We start from the raw sequence: 12,396 nt of genomic DNA, 5'->3' as shown, positions 1-12,396 counted from the left end.
TTGCGTGGATTTAGATATAGTTTTGGTTTAAAACAAAAGCTGTACAGTATACTTTTACTACATTTAGCTAAATAATGTTTGAAATGTGTGTATAGCGTGCAATTGCTCAAAATAATTTCATACTGCTACTCTTTGACCGATCTTGACGAATTTTCCATCCTAGCTTATAAAATAAATAAATTATGGAAAAAATAGGACGGAAAATAAATAAAACGAATATCAGAGAAAATATAAAAACACTTACAAGTTAGACCGCAGCCTCCGCCCCCAACCACTCACCCATTCAAAAGGCCAAAACAACTTCACCTGCAAAGCAGCAGCAGCTGCAGTGAAACCCTAAAGGAACTCAACGAAAGAGACACAACCCAATATCCATCTTCGTCCCCTTTCCTCCAAAATCTCATCTTTCTTATCGTTAACGAAGATGTCGAGGTCCTGAGGATCTTTCACAGTCACCACCACTAAACCTCAAAGAAGCTTCCGTATCCAGGAACCGTAATCATGGGAAAGACTGGAATCAACTTGTTCGACGACACGAGCAATGGGTTCTTCTCAGTTTCCGATTTGGGATCCGATTGGAGCCTCCAGAACCCGAATTACCGCCCAGTTGGTGGGCTATTCGCGAGTGTTAATCAGTTAGGAGCTGGGTTCGGGTCGGGACTCGGGTCTGGATCTATTCCGGATCCTCCAAACAGAGACAACAGTAGCTTCACTGCTCAGCTCAATGATCTATGCACAAAGTACTTGCCTTTCAAAGAAGTGGAGGTGGAGGAAGAAGAAGTGATTGGTCAGAAGAAGAAGAAAGGAGGTTTCAAGCTCAAGCTTAAGATCTCAAATCCTGCGTTGCGGCGGCTGTTCAGCGGAGCTGTGGCCGGAGCGGTTTCGAGGACGGCTGTTGCTCCGTTAGAGACCATTAGGACCCATCTAATGGTCGGAAGCGGCGGCGAGTCCACCACCGAGGTGTTCCGTGATATCATGAAGCATGAAGGGTGGAAAGGTCTCTTCAGGGGTAATTTGGTCAATGTCATTCGAGTAGCACCTGCTCGTGCCGTTGAGGTACCAGTAATGATTTTATGTTGTTGAACTGGTTTGGCTTGAAGTTCTTTTTGTTGTTGTGTAGAAACGAAGCTCAAGCTCTAGTTTAAGCACTTAGTTTGTGATGTATGTGATCATTAACTTGTAAGTCAACTCTGTGCAGCTTTTTGTATTCGAGACAGTTAACAAAAAGCTGACTCCCAAGCTCGGAGAGGACTCGAAGATTCCCATCCCAGCTTCATTGCTCGCGGGTGCTTGTGCTGGTGTTAGCCAAACCCTCTTGACATACCCTCTCGAGCTAGTCAAGACCCGTCTTACAATTCAGGTATGCTCTTACAAGGCCGGCCTTAAGATTTTGGGGACTTTGTATAGATTTCAATAAAAAAAAAAATTTTACACAAATTTGGAGGCCTAAGCGAATGTTTCATCCAGCTTTACCCAGGACAGGTCCTGTGCTCTTATAATATTGGAGGGCTTTAGACATTGGTGGTCACTGATGTATCTTTGAAATCATTTTTTTTGCAGAGAGGTGTGTACAAGGGAATATTGGATGCCTTTGTCAAGATAATAAGGGAGGAAGGACCGACAGAACTCTACAGGGGTCTTGCCCCGAGTCTTATAGGAGTGGTTCCATACGCAGCAACAAACTACTTCGCCTATGACTCCTTAAGAAAGGCGTACCGTAAGATGGTGAAGAAAGAGAGCATCGGAAACGTGGAGACTCTTTTGATTGGTTCTTTAGCTGGTGCCTTGTCCAGTACCGCGACTTTCCCCTTGGAGGTCGCTCGGAAGCATATGCAGGTGGGAGCAGTTGGTGGCAGGGTGGTTTATAAGAACATGTTGCACGCTCTGGTCTGTATACTGGAGCAAGAAGGTCTTGCGGGTTGGTACAGAGGGCTTGGACCGAGTTGCTTGAAGTTGGTTCCTGCAGCTGGGATATCTTTCATGTGTTATGAGGCGTGCAAGAAGATACTCGTTGAGAATAATAACGAGGATGCCTGAGCTCTGTTTGTGTTACACCTCACATGGGTACTTATGGGTTTCATCATCAGACTAACACTGATGGATCTGGCAAACTAAATCAGGTCATGGTTGATGATTCTGCAACTATACGTGTACCTGTTGAGACTCCACATTCACAGTTAGGAGATTTGAGTTTGAAATTTTGGGCTGGCACACTATTGATTCTTGTGGAACTAAACATCCAAAAGATTCCTTTTTTATTGTTTGATTTGGTTTTTGTATTGTTTTCTTGATCTGACATAGCTTTACTTTATTTTACTTGCTCAAATAAGTTGGAAATGCAATCTGTATTGAGTTTACAACTTTTTTTTGGTAGAAGAGTAACAAAGCCTCCCTTAGTTCTTTAACTCTTTCCAGTAACATGTTGGAGAGCATCCATTACCGAAAACTGAGATTTATTTACATCAAATTTGTTAAACAGCCAAACACAAACCGCATCATGTGTATGTAAAAGTAAAGTGTTCAGCGTAGTGGAAACTTTAGCGCCCATGTATCGCAGTTTGTGTCATATGATTCACAGACTCCAAGACCGAGACGGTACTCTCTTGATCTTGAGTCTGCACTGCAAACACTGGTTGTTTTGGTCTCGGAAGCTCTGTTGTGGTTGTGATCATAGACACTACTTGTGCAATGTTTGGTCTGTCAACAGCTTGCTGTTGGATGCAGAGTAGACCAATCTGAACACATCTTGCCACTTCATCTGGAGAACACGAGCTGGCAATAGCCTGATCCAGCAGATCCACTCCACCGGTCTCCAGCCAAGTTTCCCATGCCTGATTATATATATATTAAAGAAAATCATAAATATTGTGATTTTGAAACACTAGGAGGATATAGTTAAAAGTTTCTTTACATATTCAAGAAGGGTTTTGCCTTGGCCACCACAGTTAAAGCTTGAAATCTTCATCCCAGTTATGATTTCTAACTGCAAAACTCCGAAGGCATATATGTCGGACTTCTCCGAGAACATCCCTGTCCATGCATACTCAGGAGACATGTATCCTCTGTGTCCATATTCCATGCAGTTTGGTAAGTTTGACATAATTAATAATAACCCTTTGAATTAGTATGTCACTGAGATATATATATACTTACATAGTTCCAACAACCCTACGTGTGCTGTCTTGATGTTGAGTTCCTTGAACCATTCGAGCCAATCCGAAATCCGATATTTTGGGGTCCATGTTTACGTCCAAGAGAATGTTGCTGACCTTCATGTCTCGGTGTATGACCTTGAGGCATGAGTCACGATGGAGATAGAGAAGTCCACGCGCAACGCCTTGAATGATGTTGAACCTCTTCGGCCAATCAATCTCAAGCTTTAGAGTCGTATCTATAGCCAATAAGATAAAAATGCATATTAATTGACCAAGAAAAAAAATGGAAAAGGAATTATAATGAAGAGGCAAATGCAGGACAAGGAGCATACCAAAGAGAAAACTGTCAAGGCTTTTGTTCACCATAAACTCATAAATCAGTAGCTTTTCTTCCCCATCAATGCAACATCCCAAAAGCCGAACTAAGTTTCTGTGTTGTAGTTTTGAGATGAGTTTTATCTCATTCATGAACTCTTCTGTACCTTGTCCAGAGCTGCTAGAAAGCCGTTTAACAGCTATTTCCTTCTTGTCTGACGTAATTCCCTAGAAGCAAAGGTTGCTTATAACAGTAGACCAAGAGACGAGCAAACATATCACAATTTATCTTATTACCTTATAAACTGGACCAAATCCACCTTGGCCGAGTTTGTTTGAGACATTAAAGTTATTGGTAGCAGCTCGTATGGTATTCATGTCAAAGAAAGTTAAACCAGAGATCTCTTGTTGTTCCAAACCATTTTTCCATGAATCTTTGTGAATTGTTGAAGAACACAATAATGAAACAAGTAAGTCATTATTCCTCCTTCTGTTGGTTACATAACAAAAATGCACAAGAAAAAGAATGAGAGTTACCCTTTTGTTTTGCTCTGTATCTCCAGTACACATATGAGGCAAAGACCAATATCACAAAAATGGAAAGGCAGATACTACCAGCAATAATCTTGGTTGTCCTGCTTCCAACTGTGAAATTTACCATAAAGTAAAAAAAACCACATTGCAATGGAAATTAACGCTAAGCTAAAGGGTAAAAAAGAGTCTGTCAGCCTTACCCAGTTCTGAACTTGCAACACGAACTGAAAGAGACTCTCCTCCACTGGAATATCTAACCGTGTCTATCAGCTCCTGGTTCCAAAGCAAGCATCCAATCCCAGTAATATACGCAAAAGCAGTGCAAGAGCAGTTTTTGAGACAGCCCTCTTGGCATTGATCTTCATCCACAAAGCTTGCATATTCATAGAAAGCCGGAGGCTTCACATTAGCCAGACGATAGAATGAGTCTAGGCCTTTTCCATGTCTCTTTGGAGATGAGTTTGTTGTTGCCTGACATGATAACTCTGTATGCCGCACACATCCAGAACTCATGTTTCCGCGTTTCCACTCCTCCTTGAATTTTGGTACAAAACCTTTTATGCATTCGCACTTTGTGGGAGTGGACTTCTCCACACACATCCCATAAGGCCCACACGTACCGTACAGATCACATGAATTCTCTGGAGTCACGAAGTCGAGAACCCACCCTGTCCCGTTGTAATGAAAAGTCTTTAGATATCCTTCTGACGTTATGATAACTCGTGTAAGTCCAGAGTTTCTCTGGAGATAAGAGAAGGACCCCGTTCCGCTTTCTATATCCTGGAAAAGGCTAAATGGACTTGCGTAGGATCCATCCATTTTCGGTATGCCGGTGAACACGGTCTTAGCCCATGGACCGCTTCTCTTATAAACTCTTGCGCCTTTCATAGTGACGATCTGTGCTGGAACTTGTGAAGTCAGCTGAACTACAAACTCACCAGGAGATGGATCAGTGTCGCTTTTCCAAGAAGTCAACACTCGCTTCTCCTTGGTGGCGATGTTGTACGTTAGGGACGAGAGTGGTAGCATAGTATCGCCAAGATTCTCGAAACTTTGCCATAGGAAACTTCCTGAAACATCATCGACGACGACAAGATTGCCTGTGTCTAAGAGCTTTGCATGACACTTGTTAGATGTGGAAGATTCTTTGGTTGACCAAACAACGTTGTTTCTGCTGTCGAGCAAGATAAGGCTCCCGTTTCCGCTGGTAGTGAGGTTTGCCAAATGGGTTGTGATAGGCTTTTCTCTGTTAGCCACCCACACAACAACCCGTGGTGTAATTTTCTTGAACCAGATCCCGATATACTGATTCTGAGAGTTGTTAGGACTGAAGAATCCTAGCTCATAAGTTCCGCTAGGGGAACTCAGAGTTTGTCCCAATGATAAAGGAGTGTCTCTAGATATAGCTGCATAGCCACAGTTTAAGAATAGACTTAACCAGAGAAAGAAAGGAAAGAGAACAATACCGATGTCTCTCCAGTGTATCCCCATGTGTCCAACAAAAGAGTTAACCAGAGAAGAAGAATGCTTCAGATCTGACCAAAAACTTATTTTGATTTAGCTGAAAGCGACTGAGAGAACAATAGACGCGTGTAGATGTATAGTATAATATTTATTATATACTCATGATATTTGCATTGTTTTGTTGCCTCGTTTTCTTGAATAGGCATTATAATACACCCAACTGTTGACTCATATGTCTCGCTCCAGAAGAGAGAGAGACAATGCAACCTTGTCCTTTAGTGTGTTTCCCATAACAATGCATAATAAATTTGAAATTGTAATTGTTTATTCTAATTTTAAACTCCATACTGCATCAGCATTGTCCATGTTCAACAGATGCATCTGTCTGATACTACCTAACTTATTTCAATGATTTGAGTTTTTGTATAATCTAACAGAGAGAAATCTTGGACCAGTTCCACGACAAACACTTTTCAGATTTCACATGTAATGGTTAAGACATAGAAAAAACAGACCATTAAAAGTGAATAAATTACCTGGACACTTCCAAAAGAGTTTGCTCAGATCTATTCACAATCAGCTTAAACCTTGTTTTATAATACAATTCAAACTGTAGCTCCCTATGAAAGCTTCTACTTCAGACTATAGCTCATGTTCTTCCACAGATATGTTATATCTCCCGGGTAAATACAGCTCATCAATCTCACCAGTAATCTCCGCACGAACAGGCACCGTTCTTGAAATGGTGAAACCGTTGCATGTCCCGTACAATAATTTCTCGTCCGGTCACAAGGGAAATGTACTTGGTAGCATTGTGACAGTCAGCACAAACCCGAAGGTTCTTTCTAACGTGAATAGTTGTGCCAGCTGTAGTATTCAGGAGTCCATAAGATATAGCCAGCTTCTCGCTGTGGCTACTCAGCAACTGCTCCTTGATATCATCTTCAACCCCGAGGATTAGTTTCGTGTCGGGAACATAACCAGCTTCTTTGATTTTGCACATGAGCTTCTCGAGAAAAGCATAAACCCTCTTGGAACTGGGATGGTCTGTGCTTCCGGAGAAGAAGCTATGCACCTCGTTCTTTATCTCCACCATACTGCAGCCAGGAGTTTTGCGCAGACCCTGTCTCAGCATTGAAACTCTCACTTGTCCCACTTTCTCCCACATGGAAGCTGCGCGGTATATGTTTGCAAGCAGCACATGATACCCACCATCATCCGGGTTCAACTCAAACAATCTCTCTGCTGCTTTCTCAGCGAAATTCACGTTTTTATGAATCTGACAAGCACCTAACATGGCACCGTACACATTAACAGCTGGCTTAACAGGCATCAGCGTAATAAAGTCCCATGCTTCATTCAACCGTCCAGCTCTGCCTAGAAGATCAACCATAGCTCCATAGTGGTCCATCGACGGTTCTATGCTGTATCCTTCCTTCATCACATGGAAGCACTTCACTCCTGCCTCCACCAAACCCGAGTGGCTGCAAGCAGAGATAACGGAAAGAAACGTCACACCATTTGGTTTAATGTCCCCTTTTCGCATTTCTTCAAACAACTCCAGAGCGGCTTTCCCGATACCGTGCGTCCCGTATCCATCTATCATCACGTTCCATGTCGTTACATGACGCTCGCTCATCATGTCGAAGATCTTTCTTGCAGTCATAATAGCTCCGCATTTCGCGTACATGTCGACAAGAGCCGTTGCGACGAACACGTTCTCGTCCAGACAGTTTCGCATTACCACCCCGTGTATCCACTTGGCCTGATGCGTAACCGACAACTCCGCAAGAGCAGTTATCACACTCACGTAAGTAAACGTATCCGGTTTCACTGTCCAAGCCCGCATCTGGCTGAAGTAATTCAATGCTTCGATAGGACGACCGTTCTGTGCAAATCCTAATATCATTGCGTTCCAAGAAACAAGTGTTCTTGTCAGCAGTTTCCCAAACAAAGAGGCTGCGGTATCAACGTCCTTGCACTTGCAGTACATGGAGATCAAAGAGTTCACGACTGAAACATTTCTATCGAGATCCAGATCGACGGATAACTTATGGATGAATCTTCCTTTCTCAAGGTTCCCTAGGTCAGCACAAGCATGCAAAGCACCCATGATGGATACATCAGTAGGTTTCACTCCTTCATCCAACATCTTCTCAAAAATCACCATCGCCTCTTTAGGATTCTCGTCCTGCACATAGGCATCAATCATTGAATTCCACGAAACAACATTCTTTTCCAACATACCATCAAAAAGCCGCCGAGCAGTGTTCAGAGATCCACATTTGGCGTACATGTCAACCAAAGCAGTGGAGACATTGACAAGAGAATCAAACCCAGCACGCATGGCGTACCCATGAACCTCCTTGCCAATACTAATCAACCCCAAAGCAGAGACAGCAGGCAAAACAGAAACAACGGTGATGAAACTAGGCTTCCGATTCTCCTCGCACATTAGAGCAACCATCTCCAACGCCATCCTCGCTAACCCGTTCTGCGAATACCCAGAAACCATAGTGTTCCACGAAACCAAGTCTCTCTCAGGCATTCTATCGAACACCTTGCGAGCTTCATGCACCTGCCTGCACTTTGCATACATATTCTCAAGCCCAGTCATTGCGAACAAATCCAACGAGAACCCACTCTTCACCAACAGCCCATGAATCTCCTTCCCCACCCTGAGCTCCGCTTCGTCTCCACAGGCTTTCAACAGATAAGTGAAGTTATACACAACAGGCTCAACATCGTCGCACCTCATCCGAACGAAAAAGTCCACAGCTTTACCCAAATCCGGGACTTTAGCGTACCCTTTAAGCATAGTGTGATACAGAACATCGAACTTATCATCAACGGGTTCGAAAACACGAGCGGCCTCCGCGACGCTGCCGTGGCGACAAAACAAGCTGACGAGTTTCGTCTGGAAGAGATGCTCCTGAGAAAGACCGTTCTTGAAGACGAGGGGGAGAACGCGCCGGAGGTCTTCAAGAGAAGAGCATCTCTCGAGGAGGAGAGCCGCCGGGTGCTCGTAGACTTTGGCCGGGATGTAAGTTCTCTGGGAAAGAAACTGGTGATGGTGAGAGGACGAAAACGGCGGGTTTTGGATGCGAGTAATGGTGGAGACATGCGCCAATTGTGAGCTCATGCTTTAAAATTCTCAATTCTCAATTCTCAATTTACAGTTCCGCAAAATCTTCTCTTGGTTGCCCTGTTGTAACAGCAGGGCAGATGTTATCATCAATGTCTGGATTTTAGTGGCCGTGAGAAAGCAGAGCAGAGCGCACCCAACAAAAGAAAAACAGAGCATCCAGACCACAATATATTTAACTACTACGGTTAGCCGTATGTTATTTCGAAAATAGTTAAAATAGTTAGAGTAAATATTTAATATAAATTTTTATTAACTTAAAATTTAAACATTAGTTTAGCTCTGTATCTGTTCTTCTCTTTTTTAAGTCTAAATATGGCTATGCTGTGGTTTTATAATTCAGAACATTTTTCAACTGGCCCTAATATATATATATATATATATATATATATATATTTTAGTAATCATATAAAATTCACATTAGTTTTGTTAATTTATTAATTTAAACTAAGTTAGGTGCATCTTATCAGAAATGTAAAAAGAAGAAAAAGATGTTGGCAATTGATATGTTAAAAGAAGAGTATAACATAAAAGAGGGCAACACCATTGCAACAATATTAATCATTGACAATTCATAGTATCGTATCCTCGAGACTTAGAAAAAAACATAAACATCTTACAAAAAAGTTTAAAGTTTAAACATAAGAAAAAGTAAAAAAAGAAAAGACTAAAGCGCATAATGGCATCTTATCAGAAATATAATATGTTGAAAGCAAAAATATACGAGTTTCAGACCAAAACCGATTGGCAGCTTGAGAGCTTATAACATTGCACCATTCGATCTTCCCCCACAACATATTACCTGATGGAGTCAAACGCTGCTCCAAGCTAATCACCGCACACCAAATACTCTTATGTTCCCTCTGCCTATTCCACTGATGCCATACAATGACCAGCTTCCCACCATGGTAAACTAACTGAATCGTTCTGGAATTTTTAGCATGTTTCGTGCAAACATCATCCAAACCATGAATCATTAACCACTTTCCATTCCTTGTGTCATACCCAACGTACATACGGTAATGTTCAGCAATCTTGTAACAGATAACTGGAGATTCACAGTGATATGGTGTTGCTTATTTGGATACAGACGGAAGAAAAATTCAAGAAGGCTGATGGATCAAGCAACTAAATCTTGCAGAGGAAAATCCAAAAACGGTTAAACTTAAACGTTTGGAACTGAATTTCTTTTCCATGAATCCAATCAAATCCACTGAAAGACTCCTAACTACAGTTACATTGAATTCTTAATTGAATAACACCCCTTAATCTAAAGAAACAGACATGTTTTTTCACATACAATTTTTTGTTGAGCTAATTCTAGGTTACATGTTTAATATGATAACAGATCCATGTTTCCCAGAGTAGACTGCAGGTGGAGTTGGATACTTCTCAGCATGATGAACCGGGTCATTCCCGATGGGAAGTAATTGACCTGTAACAGCAGCTTCTTGTAAGATAACGATATTCTAGCTTCAAGTTCAATATAAAGGTACTGATACTGTAGCCTTGTTCGTTTGGTTGCCGCAGGTTTCGGCGTCAGCGTCAGCGGCGGCGTCAATGAGGACAGTTGTTGTTCGTTTCGCAGACGCTGACGCTGCCGCTGACGCTGCCGCATACTATATCGTGACCGCAGGTTTTATCGGCGTCAGCCGCAGGACGCGGCGTTCGGACGCGGCGTCAGACGCAGCTTCCTGCGTCAACGAAACGAACAAGAGTTGACGCTGCCGCTGCCGCCGGTACCTGCGGCAACCAAACGAACAGCCCTTGTGAAGAGCCACAGACATGCGTTTAGCAGGTACCTTTGTTCTCTCGCTTCCTCTTCTTCCCCATATACCTCTCTGCTTCAGCCGTAGAACAACAACCTGATAATTGATATTCAAACCCATCGAAGAGAAACATTAACTTATACAAAAGATAATGATAACTATCCAAAACCTATTGACTTAGCTTTTCAAAGCTGGAAAATAACACACACACACGATCTAAGAGCTGAAAAGTTGAAATCTTTAAAGAGTGGAAATGGTAACTTACAGGAAGAAGACGGTCAGCCAGAATAGAAGGCTTGATCATTTTGAATCGAATGTATTTTTTTATAAGATACGAAGAGAAGATGAGTGCGAGAGGATGAATCTCACATGTATTTATACCTTAACCACACCGCCTTTCAGATCGAAGAATGCTTTGAAAACACATCGTGGAAGAGCGAATTAATGGGATTAAAGAGGAAGACATAAACCATACTGTTTCAGGTCATGAGAAGAAACGCAGAGGTCACCGTCACGCCGCCGCACGAAGAGGAGAGTCATACTTCTTTTGTTCTATTCAGCGGTGTTAGGGTTAGAGGAGACTTCATCTAAGCGGGCCTGATAGATATGACTGACTTCAGAGCCCAACCACACCAGTTCACGATCAAAGCCCAACACACCAACTCTTTAATGATACGCTGCGTTGAGGGTAACGAGACATGTGGCGTCTCCTGGTAAAACGACTTTATGTGATGGCATCCTAATCGTACGTGGCTTCATGGGAGAGAGACAAACAATACTTTATATATATAGATACACTAGAATATACTATTTAACTATACACTAGATTCCGACCTGATCTTTCTAGTTTTGTTAATAAATTTAAATTAAATCAGAAGTAGATGAAAATGTCGTTTTTTTTAACGTCTGATTAATTATGCTATTACAACTATGAGAAATATTACATAGATGAAAATGTTGTTTGAAATTTGATTTTATATATAATGTAATAAAATTATATTTGGGGATTTGTCAAATGTAGTTTTTATTTTGTCAACGTATAGTTGAGGAGTTATAGTTATTTAAGTTTTATATTTTAAACTTATACGTGAAAACCATATGATAAAAAATATTTGTTACAAATATTTTAATTAATTTGTTTCTAAAATCCAAAAAATCTTCTAAGATTTTGAAACAAATGTATGTTTTAAATAGATTTTGAATAGATATAACTAAACACATATATTGGTGAACAACATATTTGTCATATTCTCCATGATTTTAGTTATTTTACTTATTTATCATGTTTTTATGATTTTGACTAATGACTCATCAATTTAAATTTATACAATTATTTGAACTTTATAAAATAAGTAGAATATGGATTATGATAGAATTCAAAATATTTTACTTGATCTAATCTTTAATATAATAGCATCTTTTCAAATTTACTATTTTATGAATTTGACATAGATAGTAGATATATATATACAACTCATATATTGTAATTTTTCTTTTTAATTTTTACTTTTTTTTATAATTACATGTGTTAAGATAATTAATATAATATAATAAAATTTAATGTTATTCTTCCATTGTCAACCAATCACAAGTTTTTTATCGATTTTTATCAACAAATTAATTTAGCAATATATTATAAATTTTAAATATACACAAAACTTATTTATCCCAAATAATATTTAGATGATATTATCCCGCGATATCGCAGGAAATTATCTATTGCAGTGGTATTTAGGAATTGAGTACACATGGACCAAAGTCACACTATGATTCTACGAGAGTGGATTAGAACTAAGACGATTTTTTTTTACTTTGCTTTTAGTTGCGAGAAAGAAAAAGAAAAAAAATGTAAAGACGATCTTAACAAATGAAATAAAATGTGTAGCGGTAATTCTTAGGAAACACAGATTGTGAAACGATTGTTAGACAAAGAAGGTATTAAGTGCTTCTTTTGAACTCAAACAACTTAAACAGATTAACATTCTCCCTAGGGATATTATAATAGGTTATGTTC

At 40.5% G+C, this 12,396-nt stretch overlaps 3 protein-coding genes and 1 long non-coding RNA gene across 6 annotated transcripts; 1 reads left to right on the top strand and 3 right to left on the bottom strand.

The window, feature by feature from the left end:
* The first annotated feature begins 224 nt into the window (after window positions 1-224).
* LOC106311580 (adenine nucleotide transporter BT1, chloroplastic/mitochondrial-like) lies at window positions 225-2,342 on the top strand. Its single transcript, XM_013748801.1, has 3 exons — window positions 225-1,056; window positions 1,199-1,360; window positions 1,561-2,342. The coding sequence occupies exons 1-3, from the start codon at window positions 502-504 to the stop codon at window positions 2,035-2,037; spliced, it is 1,194 nt and encodes a 397-aa protein (XP_013604255.1). The 5' UTR covers window positions 225-501; the 3' UTR covers window positions 2,038-2,342.
* Window positions 2,331-5,536, bottom strand: LOC106311579 (G-type lectin S-receptor-like serine/threonine-protein kinase At1g11280). Of its 2 annotated transcripts, XM_013748800.1 has the most exons (8): window positions 5,471-5,536; window positions 4,205-5,410; window positions 4,008-4,115; window positions 3,768-3,904; window positions 3,488-3,698; window positions 3,154-3,391; window positions 2,912-3,062; window positions 2,331-2,831 (listed from the first exon to the last, which is right to left on the bottom strand). In XM_013748800.1, the coding sequence occupies exons 1-8, from the start codon at window positions 5,493-5,495 to the stop codon at window positions 2,538-2,540; spliced, it is 2,370 nt and encodes a 789-aa protein (XP_013604254.1). In that variant the 5' UTR covers window positions 5,496-5,536; the 3' UTR covers window positions 2,331-2,537. The 2 variants fall into 2 exon arrangements, with proteins under 2 accessions (XP_013604254.1, XP_013604253.1); XM_013748799.1 differs by having other exon boundaries at window positions 4,205-5,536.
* A 584-nt stretch (window positions 5,537-6,120) lies between these two features.
* LOC106311578 (pentatricopeptide repeat-containing protein At1g11290, chloroplastic) lies at window positions 6,121-8,768 on the bottom strand. Its single transcript, XM_013748797.1, has one exon. The coding sequence runs from the start codon at window positions 8,608-8,610 to the stop codon at window positions 6,172-6,174; it is 2,439 nt and encodes an 812-aa protein (XP_013604251.1). The 5' UTR covers window positions 8,611-8,768; the 3' UTR covers window positions 6,121-6,171.
* A 1,004-nt stretch (window positions 8,769-9,772) lies between these two features.
* LOC106311581 lies at window positions 9,773-10,945 on the bottom strand. 2 transcript variants are annotated; one of them, XR_001264057.1, is made up of 3 exons: window positions 10,764-10,945; window positions 10,416-10,478; window positions 9,773-10,048 (listed from the first exon to the last, which is right to left on the bottom strand). It is a non-coding gene; the product is annotated as an uncharacterized LOC106311581 (long non-coding RNA). The 2 variants fall into 2 exon arrangements; XR_001264056.1 differs by having other exon boundaries at window positions 10,648-10,938.
* Window positions 10,946-12,396: the final 1,451 nt, after the last annotated feature.

This window comes from Brassica oleracea, chromosome C8, assembly GCF_000695525.1.
Source record: "Brassica oleracea var. oleracea cultivar TO1000 chromosome C8, BOL, whole genome shotgun sequence".
In the NCBI taxonomy this organism is placed as follows: Eukaryota; Viridiplantae; Streptophyta; class Magnoliopsida; order Brassicales; family Brassicaceae; genus Brassica; species Brassica oleracea.
This window is presented reverse-complemented; position numbering and strand designations above follow the sequence as displayed.

Coding starts and splice junctions, on each gene's coding strand:
- LOC106311580 (XM_013748801.1), top strand. CDS start 502: ATGGGAAAGACTGGAATCAACTTGTTCGACGACACGAGCAATGGGTTC. Junction 1,057..1,198: donor CACCTGCTCGTGCCGTTGAG/GTACCAGTAATG, acceptor AACTCTGTGCAG/CTTTTTGTATTCGAGACAGT. Junction 1,361..1,560: donor AGACCCGTCTTACAATTCAG/GTATGCTCTTAC, acceptor TTTTTTTTGCAG/AGAGGTGTGTACAAGGGAAT.
- LOC106311579 (XM_013748799.1), bottom strand. CDS start 5,495: ATGGGGATACACTGGAGAGACATCGGTATTGTTCTCTTTCCTTTCTTT. Junction 3,699..3,767: donor GATTTGGTCCAGTTTATAAG/GTAATAAGATAA, acceptor CTTTGCTTCTAG/GGAATTACGTCAGACAAGAA. Junction 3,063..3,153: donor CGTAGGGTTGTTGGAACTAT/GTAAGTATATAT, acceptor ATATGGACACAG/AGGATACATGTCTCCTGAGT.
- LOC106311578 (XM_013748797.1), bottom strand. CDS start 8,610: ATGAGCTCACAATTGGCGCATGTCTCCACCATTACTCGCATCCAAAAC.